The sequence below is a fragment of the Doryrhamphus excisus genome, chromosome 6 (genome assembly GCF_030265055.1).
Source record: "Doryrhamphus excisus isolate RoL2022-K1 chromosome 6, RoL_Dexc_1.0, whole genome shotgun sequence".
In the NCBI taxonomy this organism is placed as follows: Eukaryota; Metazoa; Chordata; class Actinopteri; order Syngnathiformes; family Syngnathidae; genus Doryrhamphus; species Doryrhamphus excisus.
The window spans coordinates 1,195,978-1,221,244 of NC_080471.1; the positions used below are offsets into that span (position 1 = coordinate 1,195,978).

At 43.5% G+C, this 25,267-nt stretch overlaps 2 protein-coding genes across 3 annotated transcripts; one reads left to right on the plus strand and one right to left on the minus strand.

The window, feature by feature from the left end:
• Positions 1 to 1,168: 1,168 nt before the first annotated feature.
• Positions 1,169 to 7,991, plus strand: si:ch211-106e7.2 (uncharacterized). 2 transcript variants are annotated; one of them, XM_058076151.1, is made up of 5 exons: positions 1,169 to 1,446; positions 3,638 to 6,783; positions 6,917 to 7,066; positions 7,181 to 7,231; positions 7,314 to 7,991. In XM_058076151.1, the coding sequence occupies exons 2-5, from the start codon at positions 3,672 to 3,674 to the stop codon at positions 7,445 to 7,447; spliced, it is 3,447 nt and encodes a 1,148-aa protein (XP_057932134.1). In that variant the 5' UTR covers positions 1,169 to 1,446; positions 3,638 to 3,671; the 3' UTR covers positions 7,448 to 7,991. The 2 variants fall into 2 exon arrangements, with proteins under 2 accessions (XP_057932134.1, XP_057932135.1); XM_058076152.1 differs by lacking the exon at positions 6,917 to 7,066 and having other exon boundaries at positions 1,179 to 1,446; positions 7,314 to 7,987.
• etfbkmt (electron transfer flavoprotein subunit beta lysine methyltransferase) lies at positions 7,198 to 10,087 on the minus strand. The gene is made up of 3 exons (XM_058076153.1): positions 9,614 to 10,087; positions 9,404 to 9,534; positions 7,198 to 8,633 (listed from the first exon to the last, which is right to left on the minus strand). Exons 1-3 carry the CDS (start codon positions 9,883 to 9,885, stop codon positions 8,284 to 8,286), a joined length of 753 nt encoding a protein of 250 aa, XP_057932136.1. The 5' UTR covers positions 9,886 to 10,087; the 3' UTR covers positions 7,198 to 8,283.
• Between the last annotated feature and the right edge of the window lie 15,180 nt (positions 10,088 to 25,267).

Here is a 25,267-nt window from a genome sequence, read left to right on the forward strand (position 1 = left end):
TCTATCTATCTATCTATCTATCTATCTATCTATCTATCTATCTATCTATCTATCTATCTATCTATCTATCTATCCATCCATCTCCCATCCACCCACCCACCCATCCATCCATCCATCCATCCATCCATTGATGGCCCCTCCCCCTGGAACCCAGTTGACCTTTTGACCCTGTCAAAGTCGGGTGTCTTTGTCACCCTGGTCAAATGTGATTTATGACCCCCCCCCTCCCCCATGGAACCCAAGGGGCGGCATCGCATCCACTGTTGTATCCGAATATGACGTCATCATCATGTGATTTTCCGACCCCCCAGGGGACCCCAGGGGGAGCATCGCAGCCGCTGTTGTATCAGGATATGACATCATCATCATGTGATTTACGACCCCCCAGGGGACCCCTATTAATATAGTTGAATATTTTCTAAATCACACAACACCATGTTTAGCCATTGTAGTCTGTGTGTGTGTGTGTGTGCATGTGTGTGTGTGTGTGCGTGTTAGCCTTAGACATGTACGGACATGCCCGAATTAAAAAAAAATTGCTAAAAAATATACAAAAACAACTACGAGACACTAAGACATGTATGGATGAGCCCAAATTCAAAAAGGATTGGAGAAATGAACGATGTTGTGCTTTTTCAGCCAAGCTGCTAACTGTTTATTGACAAATGCTTTGACTAGATCCGTTTGCTGCTTCTTAGGTGTTTGGCTTGGATGGCTTTATTGAGTTAACTGTTACGAATGGAAAACTTTTTATCAGTGTTTATCAAGGAAGACAGCAAAAAGTCCTAACTAAATAAAGGAGCTATGCATATTACTACTTTAATATATTTTAGTTTTAGCTGTGATATAAATCTGTAGAAGGAAAACATTTCTTCTCTCTTTTAAAAAACTAATCTTTGTTACTTTACTGTCGCCATTGAAGGCAGATATTGTGTCGGTACGTCAGGGTAAACACGAGACCACGTGACACAACCAGGAAGCGTGAGGAAGGCTGGACCGTCTGAATTCACCAGGCTGATTCGCGGCAAGAGCAGGAGCTAAACCGGGTAGGCTCCTGGGTTAGTAGGATGCAGAGCACGAATTAAAACATAGCCTCTATCTCGTCACCTTCCTCCTCTTCATACTCACCTTCCTCCCTTCTCCTTCTGATCCGTGTAGGGAACCAACCAATCACGGGCTTGTGGCTTTAGGAGAACAAAGGAGCCGGTTCTCTTCAAAGAAACGTCTCATAGCCGGATCGTTAGCGAACGACCCATCGCTTGAAGCGAAAGAAGAGGGGAGGAGAAAGAGGGAGAGGAGGAAAGAACGCGAGAGTCCCGCTTCCTGGTCTCATGAGACGGCTGGTCTGCCGGAGCGTCCATGGGTGGATGGATTTTTGCCTGGAACTCGCCGACTTTAGCTTTGCGTTCTTCACACTCCTACATGCCCTCGGGTTCAAGGAAAGGGGTAAGCACACGTTACTTTGATATTCCGCCCAAAAACTGATATTTAGTTCGCTTCGTTGGCGCCGTGCAAACGGTTCGTAAACTTAGCTTTGCGGTACAGTTTGGAGTCCGTAAAAAACAAACACTTGGACACCGAACGGAATTAAAGTGACCATGAGTGAAAACGCCACCGACTTTGTGGTTCCGGGTGTTATCTCCATGTTGTCGTCAACTTTGGCTATGTTAAGGTCACATTCTTAAATGACATTGATTGTGTCGTTTGAGGGGTCCAAGCGTCTGGAGGCAGACCTTCGTCTTTAGCTTCGGCCCTATATATATATATGTGTATATATATATATATATATATATATATATATATATATATATATATATATGTATATGTTTTTATGACTCTTCTTTAGTTTACGCAGCCATGGGACAAATGCTGCCCTGATAGCTTCCTTTCACGCTGTGGAAGAGGAGAAACTCCCCAAACTCCATTTGTACCCCACGCTAAGATGGGACTTGGTAAAAGAATACAGCATGACACTAAGAGTATTACTGTATTACTAAGTATTACTGCATTTTTACGTGGCTAAGTTGCATCTCTTGAAGTAAACAAAGATAAATGCGGCTGTTAATTATCATGTCCGCCATTATTAAGACGACTACAGCATTTTAAGGTGAGCATGCATGTGTTAACTCAATGGCTGGGTTTGACCATTATTTTTGTAATCGATTAATTCAATTAAATAGTTTTTCAATACATTGATGAATGTAACGATTCATTGTAAAATCCAATTTGATTCGATTTTGATTATCTCCCCATAATTTGACCTATATAGCAAATACTGCTAATTTAGCTCATGAATAAAACACAAATGTCTTCCTTCCAATATATTTTTTATTAACAAGTTAAAATATGAATTGTATTGAACAATACAACAATAAAGTGCACAATGGAGTCCTATAATAAATAACATTTTTTTTCAATAAATAAAACTGCAAAGGATATTAAAAAAAACGCAGACGTGCTTCCAAAAAGAAATCAGTAACGTCGAAGAAGCAACGTTTTCTCTGAAACGAATTTGATATCATATCAGCCAAAATGACACAAATTGGACCACAAATGACAGGATTGCACCTCAGCCGAGTTGGATCTGGTTTCATCCCCCACGACTCAGCCCTCCATCGAGGAGCCCGCATGGCACCCTTAAAGGTGGAGGGCTGCCCTTTTTACCAGGAACATGACGTGGGGGGCTGGAAAGTTGAAAAACGGGGGGGGGCTGCGGGGCCATCCTCCCCCTCAACGTTTCTAATGTTTATAGCAGGGGTGCTCACACTTTTTCAGCATGCGAGCTACTTTTAAAATGACCGAGTCAAAATGATCTACCCACTACAAAAATGCAAAACATCTATTTATTTTCAAATGTATTGAGGATTATTTGTACGTACAATGTATGTTGATGTACCTTACATAACCAAATGAGCCAATATTGCAAAACACACATAATTAACTATGAACATTTTTTGTAATTACCTGAGTTTACTTTGATGACTTGCACTGAATTGAACCAGCCAGGGATGCATAGTCCGGACAGTAGCTGCTGATAGCCAGCCTCAAGCACACTTCCAAATGTTTATCAGTCATGGATAATATCCGTATCATAATATCCGTATAATATTCCATATCCGTATGGAAGTGATATGTTTTTTGCCTTTTTACTTGGTCCAGTTTTTGCCTTTTTACTTGGTCCAGCTCCTTCACTCATTTTAGTGACCATAAACTTTAGCGAGGGCTTAAAATCTAACGCAATTCGCCGACTAGCTTAGCACTTTGCATCGTTGTTTACGCATGAGCGGTGACCTAAAGGTCAAAATTCAGTTGTCATCTGACTGGTTGTCCTGTATGTCAATCAAGTAACGGGGATGGATGATAGGCTGACATCGTAAGTTCTGCTGCACTTAGAGACGTTGTTTGATTTGATTGGTCGCCCGAAGGGCAACATTCAGTTGTCATCTGAATGGCTGCCCTGTATGTCAATCAAGTGACGGCATTGATGCTGGGATGATATTTTTGTAATGTAAGTATAGCATTAGCTTTTTCCTGACACTTAAGTCTCTGAAATGAACTCTGCGAGTTAGTATGCTAACTCGTTCATCTTGGGCGTGCTGCACATTTTATAACATTTCTCAATTCTTCTTTCTTTCAGAAAGTTGGCTTCCATTCTCGCCGAGACGGAACTGATGAAAATGTACCTGACATGGATGAACGGGCAATTCCAAATCCTGAGGCCACTCCCGCATCCTTCAGCTCAACCTGCCCACAACGCGGCGAACCCAGGAGCCAACCAGAATGCCATCTCTTACAATGGAGCCTACCCCAGGGAACAAACCTCAAACTGTCGCTTCACAGGAGTTCCTCAACGGACAGTTGGAGGCAACAACAATGGCTACCAGACGGCATTTGTCACTGTGCAGAATCCCTCTCGCACTCCTCAAGTTGGACAACCTTTCCCCGTGCCGAGGCCAGCATTGCCACTTCGCAATGACGCGCCATTGTACCGGAACCAGTCCAATACGCTGCACTGCAACGGGTCATCGGGTACTCGGGCGTTTAGCTTGGCTAGCGTACGACATACCAGGGGCCATCAGGGCGCGTACCAGGTTGCAAACCAACTTGTATCAGGAAACGGTGTCTTCTCTGCCACAGGTACTGCCCTTCAAGTCAGGCAAGGGGTTGGTGGAGTCACATCTTCTTCTGCAAGCAACATTTCTTTGGTCAACAACGCTGCACGTGGACCGCAGCCCTCCGCCCACCCTGGACCACATCGTATGGCTTCTCTTCACAACATGGCTTCCAGCCTTCCACCGAGTAGGCAGATTTCCCACGCCTCCAACTTGAATCAGAAAACACAAGCGTTCCCAACCCAGTCGGATGGCACTAAAGCACTTGGGTCCTCGGCAGCAGGGCCTCGGCACGACTCAAACGGGACACGTCTGCAAGCATCCGCTGACCTCCAAAGTACGACAACGGGACTACACAGCGACTCTGGGAGGAAAAGGACAACAGATAAGCCCCTTCATCCGCTGCTTACGCAATTGCTTCTGGCGTCGTTGCCTCAGAAAGCAAACGATAAATCCAATTCCCTAAGAGAAGTTGCTGTTGTGCATCCATTGACGCCGCCTTGCAGTCAAGGCTCCGTGAACCACGCCAGCAAAGGTCCCACAACACCCGGGTCTCTTAGTGTACTTGGTGCGGACAAGCAGAACAAGACCCAACAAGAACTTTGTAGGACGTCCCCTGAAATTTCAAGTGAGCCTCATCTTAAAGAATGCCAGAGCGTACCCGTGCAAGCTACCAGACTTGCGCCTGACACTACCGACCAGTGTGGTCAAACATCTGCTAGAAGCTTGGTAACCCTTGAGGCTCCAAAGGGCCAGGAGGAGAAGAGCAAAGGAAAGGACATTCCACCCCAGCCAACGGCCGGTAATTCCCAACTTTCCTCTCTTCCAACAAGACCGTGGACCCTTAAGGAATTACTTGCCTTGTTGGAGACTGAAGGACCTGAGATGCCTCCAGATCAACCTAAAAATGTGGATCTTGTGAGACAACTAGTGTCTCTATTTTGGGATAAAAACTTTGGAAAACTGCTGACTTTTGTTCAGACAACAATTTTAAAGGACATCATTCAAGATGTCGTCTTGTATTGTGTGAATGCTTTGAAGGAAGACAGTGTGGTCCTGTCACAGGTCCAGCCCAGGGACATAAGCCAACTAAAAAGCGCAAGTGTTCTTCAAGACGGGGAGGTGTACTCCGAAGTACCCTACAGCTCGTCATGGTTGAATCAAAACGAACAACTAGACGACATCGACAAAGAGTTTGGCCCCAACGTTTACCGCTTAGTGAGCGCCAAGCCGCCAGATGCAGGACCGACTGGTAGCGTTCCATCACCGCCTGGGAGCGAGGTACCCGGTTCCCAAGCAGGAGACGGCAGTGCCCAGTCTGACCCCCTGTACTCCTTTCAAATTCAAGTTTTGCCACCAGAAGAAGCCAAAGCCGTCTTTGACCAATGCCATGGTGTCACCTTGCATGGTGATCCAGAGCCAGTCCCAAATCCTGCTGTGGCGGATGAGCCGCTCAAAGATGTCCCTTCCACGAGGGGCTCACACACGGAGACCAGCCTACAGCAGTTCTGCTGCATCGAAAAGTGGAAGGAAACGGTCTGTGGCTCCAAAGCTTCGCTGGGTAAATGCACGTGTGGTCAGGTGTCTGATCTGGGGAGCGAGCCAATGGACCGCCAAGACCTAATGACGCTACCTGACCTTCACCCCCACTCGCCCTTGGAGTCTAAAAGTGAGAAGAGAACCAGCATGCCAGTCAGTCAGATGTTTGTCTTGAGGGACTGCAAGGATGAAACTGATGACACGGACAAAGAAACGCTACATAAAAGCCTGCCGACCATGGTAGTGGAACACCAGGACACAAACGTTTGCAGCACTGAGAAGGATCTTCACCAGGACCAGATGCCTGATTATGAAGATTGCGAAGAAGCTCAGCTGGAACCTGCAGAGAGCCGCCAATCCACCGATACGGACATTAGTGAGGAAGAGACTCCTGTGCTACCTCTTGATGGGAAGTGTGAAGAAGCTCCAAAGGCATCTTCAGACATGACAAGCTCTTCTTTGGAACCAGAAATGACCTGTCTTGGTCAGACTGGCGGTCTGACGGACGTTAGTCAAACTCCAACACAAGAAGGAGACTCAAGAAAACGGAAGCGACTAAGCAGTCCTGATACTCTCTTTCCATCCCTGAAGAAGTTGATTCAAACCAAAGCGCGTGAAGATTCACGCAATTCAAAAAGCAGGACCAGTTGTGTTCCCAAGACGGACTGTGAACCTTCAGGGCCGGTAAAAACCGTCCAGCTGGTGCTCTTCGGCTCTTTACCTCGGGAAAGGCGGGCCATATCCCAGAGATGCCAGGAGACGGCGATGATTCCAGAGGTTGTTTATGCTAATGTCAGCCCCTTGAAGAGCAGACCTGGAAAGGCCGCGTCCGCCCTGGACTACTCGGCTGCCAAAGGGATTCGTGCCAAAATGCTTTTGTCTCCTGGTAAAAGGAAGAACAGACTCAAACGCAAAGCAAAAACTACCGACAGACAAAAGACTAGTTCCATAAAGGGCCAGGACTTTGGTGCCCACCTGGGAATGTCGGCTCATGACCGGAGAAGAATGAACGAACACGGAAGCCAGGCTCTCTTCCCCATCCAGGAGAACGTCTTGAAGTTCAACGTTTTGCCCAATAGCTTCAGCTTTGAAGACTCGAAGGGCAACAAAGAAACCACAGAAGGTTGTCCAGGTGAGTCCCTCTCTGACTGTTAACGTGGGGCCATTTTGGGTACCCAGAATGGGTGGTACCATTCCCCGTGACTGCTGCAGACCTGCCAACCTTTTGAGGACTCCACTCTAACCTTCTGGCCCCGTTGGTGTAGTCACCAGGCTGTCCTCCAAGGCCGCCTGGGGAGTCAAAAGGTTTTCCAGCAAGGCCCAGGTACTAGGAAATGGCCTCAGTGATGGTGCGTACAAGCGTATTAAAGGGTCCAGATGCGTGGCCAGTACACCAAATGCTTACATGTTGGCAGGTCTGTTCCAGAAGTTGGTACATGAGTATTTTACATGCAATGAAATATGCATTTGTTTGGATAGAAAATACTGAATGGTTTTCATGTAAGTCATGCCCCCCCCCCCCCCCCCAGATAAACCTTCACCAGAATCCAAAAAGGAGACCCTCCATCAGAAAAGCATAGGTAGGACATTTCAAGCTCTGTGTGCATTTTATGTTTTAATAACATCAGCATGAAAAATCCTTTTTGTTGTCATTTTTTCCAGCTAATGTGTGGAATCCTCTTCCTGGAAAGGGGTGCGACCCCACACAGCACCACGCCGCCCCCAGAAGCTCCGGTGTCTTTGCAGTGTTTCAGAAGAAATACATGGAGATGTCCCAACTGTCGGTGACTCGGTAGCCGTGGATGGATTTTATATTTATTTGGAATCCTCTGATGAAGGATGGATGAAGCTCTGATTTGTTAGCCAAAGTTTTAGTTGGTTCACGTGACCTCAAGGTATGCTTCCTGTTGCCTTAGAAGAACAAGTTGTCCTGTGACAGCCATGTTTATATTTTTATATAAAAATAGATCTTTTATTTTGGCCATTGGTGTTTTTTTTTATATAAACCATGTGAACAGTTTACTTCAGCCGTATTTGATGTTTTATATTCAATGTAGTAAAACATGGAGGGAATTTCTTTTGGCGGTACAACCTGGAAGCGGGGCTTCCGGTTTTGTTGGACTCTGGTTGGTTTTGAGTCGTTCAATAAAAAAAAATGCCGTCCTTCTGAACGCTTTGTTGCCATTTTCTCTGTACAGCTTTAGGGTTCCTTCTCCTTGTCTGGCCACCACGGGATGGCTCCTTGGCGCCGCCTTGACGCCCCTCTACGTATTTCACCGCCAAGGCCAAGATGTTTGCTACTTTGTGTCTCCATTTGGGCTGATTGAGGGTTTATATGCATTCGGAATTCACTTTGCATTTTATTCTTCATGCCCGTGCTTGTGTTTAGGAATGTCTGAGATTGGGTTATGACCAAAAAAACATGCCGATATTGTCAATATCAGTCGTTAACATCATTTTTTCCATGACTACATTTTTTTTAACTTAAAAAGAAAAACATGGCAATAGAAAATTTGACACTGAAAGCTGAGATGACATTTTTTCTTGAAATATGATTTCTTGGCATATCTTATCTTAAGCACTGGTTAAGGTTTGCACAATGTCCGTTAGAGAAAAGAATTATGTGCGAGTCTCATGTCCTCAAGTCCAGTTGAGGACGGTAAGACCAAACGCTGCTGCAGGTAAGACCATAGTTCTCCTCCTGTACAGACGTGGGCAGCTCAAAGCGGGCGAGTCTCCGAAGGCCGTTCTCCTGGAAGTGGGCTCTGCCGGGGTCTCCGATGAGAACTTGGCTGCGGTTGGTTTGAATGCAGCGGTCCAACCACGCGTGAAGGCTGCGGGAAAGGACCTCGTCGTAAAACATGTCACCGAGGAGGATCAGGTCAAAGCCGCCAGGACACGAGCCAATCATGTTTCCTGTCACGCAGGTGGGCGCCTCCAGGCCGTTCAGCTCAAAGTTCATGCGGGTCGCCAGAATGGCAACTGTGGGCAAAAAGCGACTGGCTTTAATATTCCAACATGACCTGGCACCAAATTCACTTCATTCATAATCTGCAATAATACTTTTAATACAACCTGGTCCACCTAAGTCAGGGGTGGGCAAATATTTGGACTCGAGGGCCGCATTGAGTTAACAAAATTGTCTGGGGGGCCAGAACATATATTTAACACACACACACTATTTTATGCTTATCATTTTCCTTGAATTATTTGTCTAATTTTATCTGTAAAAGTGTTATCCTATATCAGTTGTATGTCCCTTTTTTAGGAGCACTTTAAACATCACACCACATCAAACTATGTCATTTAATTTGACAGTTTTGTTGTTTATTTTTTTATTAAATCAGACATCCGACTTGCAAGTCATGTTGCCAGTTTGTATGTTAAAAGTTGAAGTTACTTAGAAAGCAACTGGCGGGCCGGATTCAAACGCTTGGTGGGCCGCATGTGGCCCCCGGGCCGTAGTTTGCCCACCCCTGACCTAAGTAGTCCTGGGAATGTTACATCCCAGTCCTGATGCTCTATTGGGGTGTTTCTGCACTGTGATTGGTCACCCGCCCAAAGTGCTTCCTAACTACAAACCATATAAGGAAGTCCACTCTGTGACGTCACAAATGGTTTTGAGCCAGCCCAAACTTCTTTCAGGGCTCACTTCCAAATGCGCAAACTCGTGATGTGAAACTTTGGCATGGTTTAACAGCAGAATGCAACATTCTAACCACATTTAGAATGTCCCGCCATGACAGTCTCACCGGGGTCGATGTCGTTAGCAAGAACATGAGCAGCTCCACTTCGTGTAGCCGCGATGGCTGAAGCCCCACAGCCGCTGCCCACATCCAAGACTGACCTTCCCTGACACACGCCAGGATTGTCCAGGAGATACCTACAGGGAGACACCAGGTTAGTTCGTCTAGCTAAAAAGCAAAACTAAACAATTGATGCTACTTCATAAAAAGAGTTACCTTGAAAGCGCCTGTCCGCCTGGCCAGTATATGGCCCAATATGGGTCCTCAAAGGGCCAAAGTTCTGGTCTTTCAAACCAAAATCTACACTTTGGGGTAAAAAGTCTTAACTTGATCTCTGGTGTCAAGTTGTCCTCTTCGACAGTTTGTGTATTCTCTGAAATAAACCTTCTAATGGCCTCATCGCTCAGGCGTTTGATCGGAGTTGGCCTGGGGGCGGTCACTGATTTTAAACGACTAAAAAGTCTACAAGTGCTTAAAGGCTTCAACATGCTGTGGCTAATATAGCTGCTATGCTAATCACAGTTATTCAAGCGGATATTATATATTATTATATATTTGAAATATTACATATGAGCTCACGTTACGTTATAACGGCAGTGAAAAAGGAGCACCCATACTCATGAAAACACCTCCACAGGAAGACAACATTGGAAAAACGGTGCCTTGGTTAACTAGTCCGTCGCCGTGTAGAAACGTGTGTCAGCAACATGGTTCCGCTTGATGTTTGTCCTACAGCTAATATTGAAATGTATGGAGGACCAAAACTGCCAAAATAATAAATAAATAAATAAATACAAGTGAAAATAAAAACAAAAATGAAAAAAAAATCAAAAAATTAAATACAAAAAATAAATATAAATGGAAATAAATAAAAAAATATATACATAAATATTTTTTTATTTTTGTTTTTGTTAAAAACAAAAATGAAAAAAAATCAAAAAATTAAATACAAAAAATAAATATAAATGGAAATAAATAAAAAAATATATACATAAATATTTTTTTATTTTTGTTTTTATTTCCATTTATATTTATACTTTTATTTTTATACTTTTAGTTATTTATTTATTTTTTATTTTGGCAGTTTTGGTCCTCCATAGTAATATGTCATGACACAGTAAAATAAACTAGCACAAAGCATAATTATCGTTTGAAATTAAAAGCAAAGAAAAGATAATGAATCCACATGCTTTACTGTTTACTCATATTTATGTATTCATGGATTAGAATGGAGTCCAAACCACAAGGTGAAGTGAACACGTCATCAATTGATCACTTTGAGCAGTCTATTTAAAGTGCGAGTATTCACTGCCTAGTTACAAAAAGTCATACAAATATGAAAATACACTCAATATCTAAAAGACAGGTTGTGGAAGCAGTTATAATACTATGGGAATTGATGGGGGGTGGGGGGGGAGGTTTTGAAAGACACAATACATGCCTTGTATAGCACATCCTGTTGTTTATTATACTGAGCCCCCCCCCCCACACACACAGCTCCCACGCAGCCTCCTTATCTGGATGATTCCCACAGCATTATCGGGTTGAAGGACACGTCTCCAGTCTTGGGAGCGAGAGCAGGTGCTGCTAAGTTTGAGGGAGCCCACACAAGCATCAGACATCCGATGGGAGGAGACATGAAGGCGACCTTCTGGCTGTCTTCCTCCCGTGTGCTGGCATTGCAATTGTTTTGGATTCACTCCACTTATTTCTTCATCTACACCAGGGCTGGGCAAACTTTTTGACTCGCGGGCCGCATTGATTTAACAAAATTGACAGGGGGGGCCAGACTCTGTAGTATTTTACACGTAAGAGTCCATTTTTACACGTAAAAGTGTCATGCAATCTGCTATATGTGCACTTTGAGATCATTTATTTGATGTAAAGTGCGTTATAAATTACATTTATTATTATTATTATTAGGTTAGCGCGCAGACCTCACAGCGAGGCGACCAGGGTTCAATTCCACCCTCGGGCATCTCTGTGTGGAGTTTGCATGTTCTCCCCGTGCATGCGTGGGTTTTCTCCGGGTACTCCGGTTTCCTCCCACATTCCAAAAACATGCTAGGTTAATTAACCACTCCAAATTGTCCAAAGGTATGAATGTGAGTGTGAATGGTTGTTTGTCTATATGTGCCCTGGGATTGGCTGGCGACTCGTCCTGGTTGTACCCCGCCTCTCGCCCATAGACAACTGGGATAGGCTCCAGCATCCCCCGCGACCCTCATGAGGAAAAAGCGGTAGAAAATGAATGAATGAATGAATTATTTTATTATTATTTTTTTTTTATTATTATGTGTTTGTGTCCCTTTTTTCAGAAGCATTTTGTAAACAGCTGTCTTCGGGCGAGAGGCGGGGTACACCCTGGACTGGTCGCTAGCCAATCACAGGGCACATATAGACAAACAATCATTTTTGGAGCCCAGTGAGGATAAGCGGTAGAAAATGAATGAATGAATGAATTTTGTAAACAACAGACCACATCAAATAACGAAATTGATAAAACAGCTACTTCCACCATCAAAAGGTTGGCTCAAGCCATGATGCCAGGTTGTATGTTGAGTTTAAATGAAATACTTTGGAAAGAACAGGCGGGCCGTATTCAAACACTTGGCGGGCCAGATGTGGCCCCCGGCCCGTAGTTTGCCCACCCCTGATCTACGCCGAAAAGAATCGGCGTGGGACTTGCACCTAAAAAGAGTTGGTCCCAACACAATAAAGCCAAAATATTACCGAACTAAAGGAACTAGAAGAAACAAGAAGAAAGTTGAAATGGTCGTAAAAATGACAAAAATGCACAGCAAAAACCATCTGGGATCCTAAGAGAATAAAGTCCAAAAATATGACAGCATTCTGAAGACTCGTTGAAAGGTGATGAAATGTAGTATTTGACTTTGGTCACTAGGGGGCAGTAATGTTTGGTGAGGATGAGCATCAGCTTTTATTGCAGGTTTGAATGATGTCACAACAGAATAGAATAATCAGAATAATAACACGGCAACTGTTGTCAAAGCTAAAACACAACCGTGAACTTATTCTCCACGTCTGGAATTAGGACCAAAGACAGCTGGGGTAGGCTCCAGCTGTGTCCTATTTATGGTTTGTTGGTTTCTTTTGGCTTTTTCCTGATTTTGGCGTCGCCAGAGTGTTCATGCTTATTTTCTCTTATTATGTCTACTATATTTTGGAATAAGAATGTAAATGTTACTATGTGGGGGGTTAGTTCATGGCTCTAATAATGTTGGAGAAACACATTTCTTTCCATGTTCTAACTAGGAAAACATGACATATTAAAAATGCTGGAGAAATCCCTAGTTTATGTTGGTTTAGTGCTTCCAGACATGACTGTGAATTCCCTTTTTATAATATATCATGATTTATTAGGATTATATCATGATTTGGGGGATCATCAAGATGTTTTCTGGCAAAATTGAGCCTTAATGTTGTTTTGGTCTGGGAAGTCTGCCATGCATCCGGTACGCTGGCATCCCAAAGCTTTTCCAGACTGATGGATCCCGATGAATCAGAGTGAAGTAATGTTGTAATGGAGGCCATGTACTACTTTGGAAACAAGTGGCTGCATTGGGATGAAAGTCATAGTACATAAGGTGTATTTCAATAATGTAATAATAGCCACTAGATAGTACATAAGGTGTATTTCAATAATGTAATAATAGCCACTAGATAGTACATAAGGTGTATTTCAATAATGTAATAATACCCCCTAGATAGTACATAAGGTGTATTTCAATAATGTAATAATAGCCACTAGATAGTACATAAGGTGTATTTCAATAATGTAATAATAGCCACTAGATAGTACATAAGGTGTATTTCAATAATGTAATAATACCCACTAGATAGTACATAAGGTGTATTTCAATAATTGAAATACACCTTATGTATTACACCTTACATACACCTTATGTACCTTATCAATAATTGAAATACACCTTATGTACTATCTAGTGGGTATTATTACATTATTAAAATACACCTTATGTACTATCTAGGGGGTATTATTACATTATTAAAATACACCTTATGTACTATCTAGGGGGTATTATTACATTATTAAAATACACCTTATGTAAAAAAAAAAAATAATAAACTCTGATAGAACCGCTTTTGGAGATCCTCAGAGTCTAACCTCAGATTTGAACAAAGTATTTTAACAAAGGGCCGACTGCAGCTTCAGGCGTGAGCGCCTTAACAAATGGCCGTCCGCTTCTTCAGGGATGAGTGTGCGTGTGTGCGGCCTAAGGCGACCCGTGAATGTGCGACCGTGGGGGTTTCATTTGTTCAAAAACATAGACGTTTGACCCCCCTCGTACTTTAGCAAACGGTCGACAGCATCTCCGGATGTGTGTGAGTGTGCGGCCTAAGGCATCCCGTGACCGCGCGACCGGGGGGGGGTTTCATTTGTTAAAAACATACATTGTTAAAAAATGGAAGTAATTATCCAATGACTCCATATTACAGTCTGACCTATGGTGGCAGTGCGAGGGGCCGACTTAGACATGTACGGGCATGTCCGGATTTTAAAAAACTACCGCCGCCTCATCATGGCGTATCGGGGGGATGTGGGGGCGCGGAGTACAATAAGCCACAAAACTTAGCTCCAGATGAGACGGCCTCATTGTACTCAAAAGTCGTCCGTCTTCATGAAAGCATTGTACCCCCCGACAGTATTCCACGGGTATAAAACAAGATCAACAGTCAACCAAAAGTCATTACCTACATACACTTCTGCAGAGAGCTCAACACATTTGTGATGAAACCTGGTGACTATGCGTCGTTTGGTTTTAGAACTTAAAACCAAACCTTGAACTTCAAGAATCCAATCAATTACTGGCGTTCTATTTTTGTAGATATTGTAAAAGCAGGAGTTCATCCACAACGGGGAAATCACACTCGTGAGTACTTATGACCAAATTGAAGTCGGCGATATTCACATTGTTTTCATTGACGGCGTTATGACTTGTAGCGGACTTTGATGAGGAGTTGCCACAGGTGGAAGTTGGTAAGTACTGATTTGCATGAAGTTTGGATCATAAGCCTAGTAAAGCTTATTTAAAAACATCAATTACAGCGCTACACAAAGTTGCGGAACGTTCAAAGACCGGAGAGAAGGTGATCATACAAAGGAGAATGATTTTGAACCTCATGTTCACCGAATGAGCGTTGAAGCGCATGGACAGGACTTGGGTATGTATGGATCTACATCAAGTTAACAACGAGGCTCGTGATGACGTTTAAACATGAATGACAGGGTTAAGCAACATGGCAAAGGAGTGTGTAGAAGCGGATGGAGGTCGTGAGAAAGATCTGGCTTCTGTGGTGACAGAGTTAGAGGGGTGTGACCAAGACTCTGATGATAGACCAGGTAATGTGTGTAATTGATGATGCAATACAATATCCCATCATTATAATATGGTGATACCCTATCATTATAATAACGACGGTGATATTATTCCTTCGCAGAAAGAAGCAGAGGTTGGGGTAAACGACAAAGCAGAGGAGTGACAGATCGAAAGAAAAGAATCAGAGCTCGAAAGCTGTTGATGAAAAGTCTTCTCACCCACGTGCTTCACATCTTAGCTGAAGTCTGGTAATGTGGATCGGTTTTTTGCTTTTGCCAGACCTATGGGTTTTAATATGGATGAGGGTTACCCGGTCGATGTACCGTGTGAACTGACGGATGTCATAAACGAGTTCAATAGAATCCCCAACGAGCAAAATGACCCACTACCCGAAACAAACGATCATTATGATGCTGGTGATGATCCTTTTTTTGCCATCAGGCAAATCGCAGACTTTGAAGACTTTTTTAATGCGCTTGAAAGAGCGCTCGAGCGGCTTAATCGGCCATCGGCGTCTGGTTGGATACACGACGAGCCGTCCTCACAAGCCGGGGGAGGTCTGGCCGAGCCACAGATTGTGAACAGAGACCGTTTCAACAATGTGGAAATAAGACGTGTGCTAAACATTCCCCCTCCTGAGCGTGTACCTAACTTTGCGACCTTCTACGTAGGTGTTATGGAACACGTGAATGATTTAGTCCATAGAGCTAGAGGTGTTTCAGCACCGGGGGGTGTTGTGCAGCTGGAGTTGATGGGGGAGGGATTGAGACAACACATAGTCGTCCGAGCGACGGATGACCCTAACGATATCACAACTGCGTTTCAAGATTTACTGGATCGATTGGTACAATCCAATCTAGAAGTCATGACCGATGCTGGTTTAGAACTCGTCATGCAGGTGGTGCGTGACCAGAGAGGTGGGGGAAAACGCAAGTTGGAGAATACACTCGATTGTGAAATCATCCAAAAGAAAAAACGCCATTTGTACATTTTGTACAATAGAGATCAATGATGCTTGGCCACCATTATAGCTCTGATGCTAGACAGCCATCAGACGGTAGAGTCCGCCAGGCAACGGGGTCGGCACCTACGGCATTGTGTAGGCTTGAGCGAACATACCCCGGTGGGTTTTAATGACATCCATAAATTTGAGACGGTTCTGAATCGTAAAATTGTTGTCTTGTACAGAAATGAGGGATTTACACCGCTTTGTCATTTTGAGACAAATTTCACCAAATCGACAGACACATTGTTTTTGTTTTTGGCGCAGAATCACTACTACGGTGTAAAATCAGTAGCGGCTTTTGTCGGGCACGGGTATTTCTGCCATTTTTGCTACAAAGGTCACGACAATCTCAACACACATCGATGTCAATGGCATTGCCCCGTTTGCACCACACACGACTGCACTGTAGGTGCCGACCCCGTTGCCTGGCGGACTCTACCGTCTGATGGCTATCTAGCATCAGAGCTATAATGGTGGCCAAGCATCATTGATCTCTATTGTACAAAGTGTACAAATGCCGTTTTTTCTTTTGGATGATTTCACAATCGAGTGTATTCTCCAACTTGCGTTTTCCCCCACCTCTCCGGTCACGCACCACCTGCATGACGAGTTCTAAACCAGCATCGGTCATGACTTCTGGATTGGATTGTACCAATCGATCCAGTAAATCTTGAAACGCAGTTGTGATATCGTTAGGGTCATCCGTCGCTCGGACGACTATGTGTTGTCTCAATCCCTCCCCCATCAACTCCAGCTGCACAACACCCCCCGGTGCTGAAACACCTCTAGCTCTATGGACTAAATCATTCACGTGTTCCATAACACCTACGTAGAAGGTCGCAAAGTTAGGTACACGCTCAGGAGGGGGAATGTTTAGCACACGTCTTATTTCCACATTGTTGAAACGGTCTCTGTTCACAATCTGTGGCTCGGCCAGACCTCCCCCGGCTTGTGAGGACGGCTCGTCGTGTATCCAACCAGACGCCGATGGCCGATTAAGCCGCTCGAGCGCTCTTTCAAGCGCATTAAAAAAGTCTTCAAAGTCTGCGATTTGCCTGATGGCAAAAAAAGGATCATCACCAGCATCATAATGATCGTTTGTTTCGGGTAGTGGGTCATTTTGCTCGTTGGGGATTCTATTGAACTCGTTTATGACATCCGTCAGTTCACACGGTACATCGACCGGGTAACCCTCATCCATATTAAAACCCATAGGTCTGGCAAAAGCAAAAAACCGATCCACATTACCAGACTTCAGCTAAGATGTGAAGCACGTGGGTGAGAAGACTTTTCATCAACAACTTTCGAGCTCTGATTCTTTTCTTTCGATCTGTCACTCCTCTGCTTTGTCGTTTACCCCAACCTCTGCTTCTTTCTGCGAAGGAATAATATCACCGTCGTTATTATAATGATAGGGTATCACCATATTATAATGATGGGATATTGTATTGCATCATCAATTACACACATTACCTGGTCTATCATCAGAGTCTTGGTCACACCCCTCTAACTCTGTCACCACAGAAGCCAGATCTTTCTCACGACCTCCATCCGCTTCTACACACTCCTTTGCCATGTTGCTTAACCCTGTCATTCATGTTTAAACGTCATCACGAGCCTCGTTGTTAACTTGATGTAGATCCATACATACCCAAGTCCTGTCCATGCGCTTCAACGCTCATTCGGTGAACATGAGGTTCAAAATCATTCTCCTTTGTATGATCACCTTCTCTCCGGTCTTTGAACGTTCCGCAACTTTGTGTAGCGCTGTAATTGATGTTTTTAAATAAGCTTTACTAGGCTTATGATCCAAACTTAATGCAAATCAGTACTTACCAACTTCCACCTGTGGCAACTCCTCATCAAAGTCCGCTACAAGTCATAACGCCGTCAATGAAAACAATGTGAATATCGCCGACTTCAATTTGGTCATAAGTACTCACGAGTGTGATTTCCCCGTTGTGGATGAACTCCTGCTTTTACAATATCTACAAAAATAGAACGCCAGTAATTGATTGGATTCTTGAAGTTCAAGGTTTGGTTTTAAGTTCTAAAACCAAACGACGCATAGTCACCAGGTTTCATCCCAAATGTGTTGAGCTCTCTGCAGAAGTGTATGTAGGTAATGACTTTTGGTTGACTGTTGATCTTGTTTTATACCCGTGGAATACTGTCGGGGGGTACAATGCTTTCATGAAGACGGACGACTTTTGAGTACAATGAGGCCGTCTCATCCGGAGCTAAGTTTTGTGGCTTATTGTACTCCGCGCCCCCACATCCCCCCGATACGCCATGATGAGGCGGCGGTAGTTTTTTAAAATCCGGACATGCCCGTACATGTCTAAGTCGGCCCCTCGCACTGCCACCATAGGTCAGACTGTAATATGGAGTCATTGGATAATTACTTCCATTTTTTAACAATGTATGTTTTTAACAAATTAACCCCCCCCCGGTCGCGCGGTCACGGGATGCCTTAGGCCGCACACTCACACACATCCGGAGATGCTGTCGACCGTTTGCTAAAGTACGAGGGGGGTCAAACGTCTATGTTTTTGAACAAATGAAACCCCCACGGTCGCACATTCACGGGTCGCCTTAGGCCGCACACACGCACACTCATCCCTGAAGAAGCGGACGGCCATTTGTTAAGGCGCTCACGCCTGAAGCTGCAGTCGGCCCTTTGTTCAAATACTTTGTTCAAATCTGAGGTTAGACTCTGAGGATCTCCAAAAGCGGTTCTATCAGAGTTTATTATTATTTTTTTTTTACATAAGGTGTATTTTAATAATGTAATAATACCCCCTAGATAGTACATAAGGTGTACATATTTCAATAATGTAATAATACCCCCTAGATAGTACATAAGGTGTATTTCAATAATGTAATAATACCCCCTAGATAGTACATAAGGTGTATTTCAATAATGTAATAATACCCACTAGATAGTACATAAGGTGTATTTCAATAATGTAATAATACCCACTAGATAGTACATAAGGTGTATTTTAATAATGTAATAATACCCCACTAGATAGTACATAAGGTGTATTTCAATAATGTAATAATACCCCCTAGATAGTACATAAGGTGTATTTCAATAATGTAATAATACCCCCTAGATAGTACATAAGGTGTATTTCAATAATGTAATAATACCCCCTAGATAGTACATAAGGTGTATTTCAATAATGTAATAATACCCACTAGATAGTACATAAGGTGTATTTCAATAATGTAATAATAGCCACTAGATAGTACATAAGGTGTATTTCAATAATGTAATAATACCCACTAGATAGTACATAAGGTGTACATATTTCAATAATGTAATAATACCCCCTAGATAGTACATAAGGTGTATTTTAATAATGTAATAATACCCCCTAGATAGTACATAAGGTGTATTTCAATAATGTAATAATACCCACTAGATAGTACATAAGGTGTATTTCAATAATGTAATAATACCCACTAGATAGTACATAAGGTGTATTTCAATAATGTAATAATACCCCACTAGATAGTACATAAGGTGTATTTCAATAATGTAATAATACCCACTAGATAGTACATAAGGTGTATTTTAATAATGTAATAATACCCCCTAGATAGTACATAAGGTGTATTTCAATAATGTAATAATACCCCACTAGATAGTACATAAGGTGTATTTCAATAATGTAATAATACCCACTAGATAGTACATAAGGTGTATTTTAATAATGTAATAATACCCCCTAGATAGTACATAAGGTGTATTTCAATAATGTAATAATCGCCACTAGATAGTACATAAGGTGTATTTTAATAATGTAATAATACCCCCTAGATAGTACATAAGGTGTACATATTTCAATAATGTAATAATACCCCCTAGATAGTACATAAGGTGTATTTTAATAATGTAATAATACCCCCTAGATAGTACATAAGGTGTATTTCAATAATGTAATAATACCCCCTAGATAGTACATAAGGTGTATTTCAATAATGTAATAATACCCCCTAGATAGTACATAAGGTGTATTTCAATAATGTAATAATACCCCCTAGATAGTACATAAGGTGTACATATTTCAATAATGTAATAATAGCCACTATTGTGTGATTTCCACTAAAAGAGCCTGGGGGTCTCTAATGAGAACAACGGCAGCTCACATAGGATTCCTGCTTGTGAACGTCAGTCCCGGAACTCTGAGCGATCCGAGAGCAGAGCCGCCATTAGTCCTGTTGTCAGACCCTGAAAGCTTCCGGTGGGATGCTTTGTGATAAAATGTGTTGGCAACATCCGTTGGCATGGCAACAGATAAGGGAGGAGACGGTAGACTAGTGGTTCCTCAATAGGTTCCTCAAGTGGCTGCTGAGGGAAGGATGGGAAGGATGGGAAGGTTTTAGTCAGGTTTCCTTACCAGCCAGCAGATGGCAGTATTGTGCAGTACAATTATTATTTAGTGTACTTTAACCGAGGATGGGCAGTACAAACGTTGGTATCGTTCCCATAGTAAGTAATGTTGGAGGTACCAGCAGTGGCATGGATACTTTTTACTTGCATGATACTACTCCTTGAAGGATTTGATGATTTGTTGCAATTCTGATGATTTATTATCATATTAAAGAGACAATAATATAATATAGCATATAACAATATACACAACCGTCTAAGCAAAATAAAGTCAATCGTGCTAAAGAATCAAATAAAAGCAAAAACTTCTTTTGGGAATACTTTGGCCTTCCTGTGTCCAACGGCTCGCTGCTTTGTCACTTTGTCATCAATATACTGGAACTAGTACTTTCTGTGGTTTGGATTCATCCATTCATCTGTTCATCTGTTCATCTGTTCATCCATTCATCCGTTCATCTGTTCATCCATTCATCTGTTCATCTGTTCATCCATTCATCCATTCATCCGTTCATCTGTTCATCTGTTCATCCATTCATCCGTTCATCTGTTCATCCGTTCATCCGTTCATCCGTTCATCTGTTCATCCGTTCATCCATTCATCCGTTCATCTGTTCATCCATTCATCCGTTCATCCGTTCATCCATTCATCCGTTCATCCATTCATCCGTTCATCCGTTCATCCGTTCATCTGTTCATCCATTCATCCGTTCATCCGTTCATCCGTTCATCCGTTCATCCGTTCATCCGTTCATCTGTTCATCCATTCATCCGTTCATCCGTTCATCCGTTCATCCGTTCATCCGTTCATCTGTTCATCCGTTCATCCGTTCATCCGTTCATCCGTTCATCTGTTCATCTGTTCATCTGTTCATCCGTTCATCTGTTCATCTGTTCATCCGTTCATCCGTTCATCTGTTCATCCATTCATCCATTCATCTGTTCATCCATTCATCTGTTCATCCATTCATCCATTCATCTGTTCATCATCTCTAATCTAGTCATCCATTCATCCATTCATCCATTCATCTGTTCATCATCTCTAATCTAGTCATCCATTCATCCATTCATCCATTCATCCATTCATCCATTCATCTGTTCATCCATTCATCCATTCATCTGTTCATCATCTCTAATCTAGTCATCTGTTAAACAGTTAAAAACAATAAAAAAACCTGACATATTGAATCATTATTTAGTGTTATTATTTAGTTAGTGTATTATTTAGTGTGTCGCGGCACGGTGGTTGAAGATGACTGCCCTAGACCAGGGATGTCCAAGCTGCAGCCTGGGGGCCATACACAGCCCCCGCTGTTCTTTTATCCACATTCTAAAAGAAGAAGAACAATCAGTCTAACATCCCAAGGTCACGTGCTGACCTTGGTATCCTGGTGGTGCCTGGCGGTTCTTCAGATGTACTGTTCCTAATCTTGGGTTCAGCATGAAAAGCCCCCATGGACCCCACGTCCCTTGAAGACCCCGCGGTGCCCACGTGGTTGTCTCGCTAGCAGGCAGCAACCTGGCATGTCTCGCTGCTGTAGTGGTGCCATACCAGGGTTTTGGTAATGATAGAAATATTTTATGAATAGAACCCCCCCCCCCCCCCGCCCCCCCGCCCCCCACCCACACACATAAAACAAGGTCTTGTTTATCCTCTTACCGACTTCCACAGATGAGCAGCGTTTCTTGGAGCTGTGATTTGTCCCGATAAGCCAATAAATGTTCCGTCATCGGTTGAGCGTTGAGATCCATTAGTGGCGGACTCGCCTCGGGGGAGGGGAGGGAAAATGGAAATGGAAATGACAAAGTAGGAGCCCAGCCTGGAAAGACACTCATTGATCCAGGGATGGGAGAAATAAGCTTTTCCAAGGAACGCTATTGACCCAAACTGCTTTCAAAGGCCCCCTCTTGAAGTTGGGGGATGCCTTGCTCAAGGAACCTGCAAACCCGGATCTGTTTTACTACTTACTCTGGACCCGTTTGTCTTGGGAGACCCAACCGGGGGCATATAGTCCCAGACCACATAGATCCAAAGACCACTCGGGGATTCAGACCCTCCACCACGATGAGGTGCTGATTCAGGAAGGAGGAGCCAAGAGGAGCCACTTCTCCGAATGCCTCCCAGACGCCTCCCTGGTCAGGTGTTCTGGGCATGCCCAGTCGGGAGAAGTCTCACAGCTGGCCCTTTAAATCCTTGGTGTCCTCCTGGTAGAACTGGAAGAGGTGGCTGGGGACCGGGATTGAAACCTTTAACCCTTGATGACATCATCGATCATACTTGGGGCTACGCTAGCTTCTTTGTTAGCAGCTAAGGACCTTTTCTTTTTAAAGATAAATCCTATTCGCTTAATGTACCGCATATTCATTTATTGCTAACACGTTAGCCCTGGAATTTGTTTATCATATTTGATGTTCATGGAATAATAAGATGGAAGCCTGTCCAGTATTATTACAGTATTACTACAGTAATAGGAATCCTATTACTTTTATTATTAGTAGTATTATGAAGTCAATGCTAATATGCTAATATTTCTTTAGCTTCTACACGTCCATTAAAGACACAATCTTTGTCTTGTTCGGGAGCCAAGTTGGTCGTTCCTCGCCGGCGTCTTCACGGTGGCGTGGAGAACGTTGCCATCTTCCCGCTTCATCTCAGAAGAAACATAATCTCCCCCGAGAGAAGCTCTTGAGAAGGTCTGTGTCGTCTTTTGAAGAGAGAATCTGAATCTGGTCTTTGTCGCTGAGTGGAATCTCCGCTGTGGGTTTTCCGAGTGAAAGCGACCGGGTTGACGGCATCCTCGGAGCAAAGCCGGAAGCGTCTGTGGATCAATACTTCCTCAAAGCGCATCAGCAAGGATTAACTCCACTTCTGAGGAAGCTTTGCATGTCAGCGCTTGGCTCGTTTAACTGCTAATTAGATGCTCTCCGTCGAGCATATGGTCCTTCAACAGCATCTGGTACAGCTACCATGGGGGGGGGGGCTTTTCAAAAGGAACTTTCAGTCCCCCGCATCCAACAATATTCTTCCTGATTACACTCCTGATCAATAGCAGATGAAAATGGAAAGAATTCCTGTTTTTCACTCTTAAGTCCTAATGAGGTTGGAAGTCTGGGATCAAAACCAAAGACCAAAGGACCAAAGGACCAAATGGAAAGGAGACCAAATGGAGGGCAAACAAGCGTTCAAGTGAAATCGGCCATTTATCAGAGGATCCCAAGTTGGAGTCCACCGTCTTTTAAGGAAAACAACTTGACAAAAACGTGGACTGAATGATCTTGTGTGGTGATCGCTGAATGGCGGAAGACGCCAAAAAACGCTTTCTTTGGAGACGTTGAGGCAACGTTTGGAATTGGAATTGGAATGACAGGTTTTCCTCTCGCTTGACGCTCCTGACGAGGAGATCCCATCTGAGATGGTTTCCTCAATGAAACAATGGAGCTTCAGTTGTGCAGGGGCGTCAAACGGCAAGTGTTCCCCTGACCTAAATCCAACTGAGAACATTTGGGGATGGATGGCAAGGGAAGTGTAAGATGGACACCATCCGTTCCAGGCATGCCCTCCGTGAAGCCGTCTTCACCCCCCCCCCAAAAGAGGGATATTCTACCATCCCAAACAATGTAAATGAGTTCTGTTTTTGTTTCTGTTTCTGAGAAACTGACCTGCTCCTGGCAACCTCCTTTTCCAACATGAAAATAGAAAGTGTTCATTCTTCATCTCCAAGCTCAGTTTTCACGTCTGGCAATAATCGCACTTGTGTGCATTTGTGTGTTGCTAATACACAAGCACACAAACACACAAACACACAAACACACAAGCACAATGCCGGGACAGCAGACCTGCAGGGCCCCCCATAGCAGACCCTCTTATTGTATTTATCCAATTCAATTACTGTGACACAGATAGATGGACCTGCCGTCCGTGGGGACGCTTGTCATTTGTTAGCATCGGCGGCCATGTCAGCCCCGAGGTAGCGATGCAGGCCGGGGTTGTGTGTGGTGGAAATGAAGGACGGAATGGAGAGGAAGATGAAGGGGAAGGAGGAGGAGAATGATGGAAGCTTAGGAGGAGGACGATCGACAACTATCTGGAGGAACGTGCTAACATGCAAGGGAACGGCTTCCATGCACAGTATTCCCTCCTTTGTTGGGGTTAGGAATCCTGATAACCACCTTTGGCATTATTAGAGCCGTTAGACCTGATGTTATAGACCTGATACACCACCTTTGGCATTATTAGAGCCGTTAGACCTGATGTTATAGACCTGATATACCACCTTTGGCATTATTAGAGCCGTTAGACCTGATGTTATAGACCTGATACACCACCTTTGGCATTATTAGAGCAGTTAGACCTGATGTTATAGACCTGATATACCACCTTTGGCATTATTAGAGCCGTTAGACCTGATGTTAGACCTGATACACCACCTTTGGCATTATTAGAGCCGTTAGACCTGATGTTATAGACCTGATACACCACCTTTGGCATTATTAGAGCCGTTAGACCTGATGTTATAGACCTGATAACCACCTTTGGCATTATTAGAGCCGTTAGACCTGATGTTATAGACCTGATATACCACCTTTGGCATTATTAGAGCCGTTAGACCTGATGTTATAGACCTGATATACCACCTTTGGCATTATTAGAGCCGTTAGACCTGATGTTACAGACCTGATATACCACCTTTGGCATTATTAGAGCCGTTAGACCTGATGTTATAGACCTGATATACCACCTTTGGCATTATTAGAGCCGTTAGACCTGATGTTACAGACCTGATATACCACCTTTGGCATTATTAGAGCCGTTAGACCTGATGTTACAGACCTGATATACCACCTTTGGCATTATTAGAGCCGTTAGACCTGATGTTACAGACCTGATGTTACAGACCTGATACACCACCTTTGGCATTATTAGAGCCGTTAGACCTGATGTTATAGACCTGATATACCACCTTTGGCATTATTAGAGCCGTTAGACCTGATGTTATAGACCTGATATACCACCTTTGGCATTATTAGAGCCGTTAGACCTGATGTTATAGACCTGATACACCACCTTTGGCATTATTAGAGCCGTTAGACCTGATGTTATA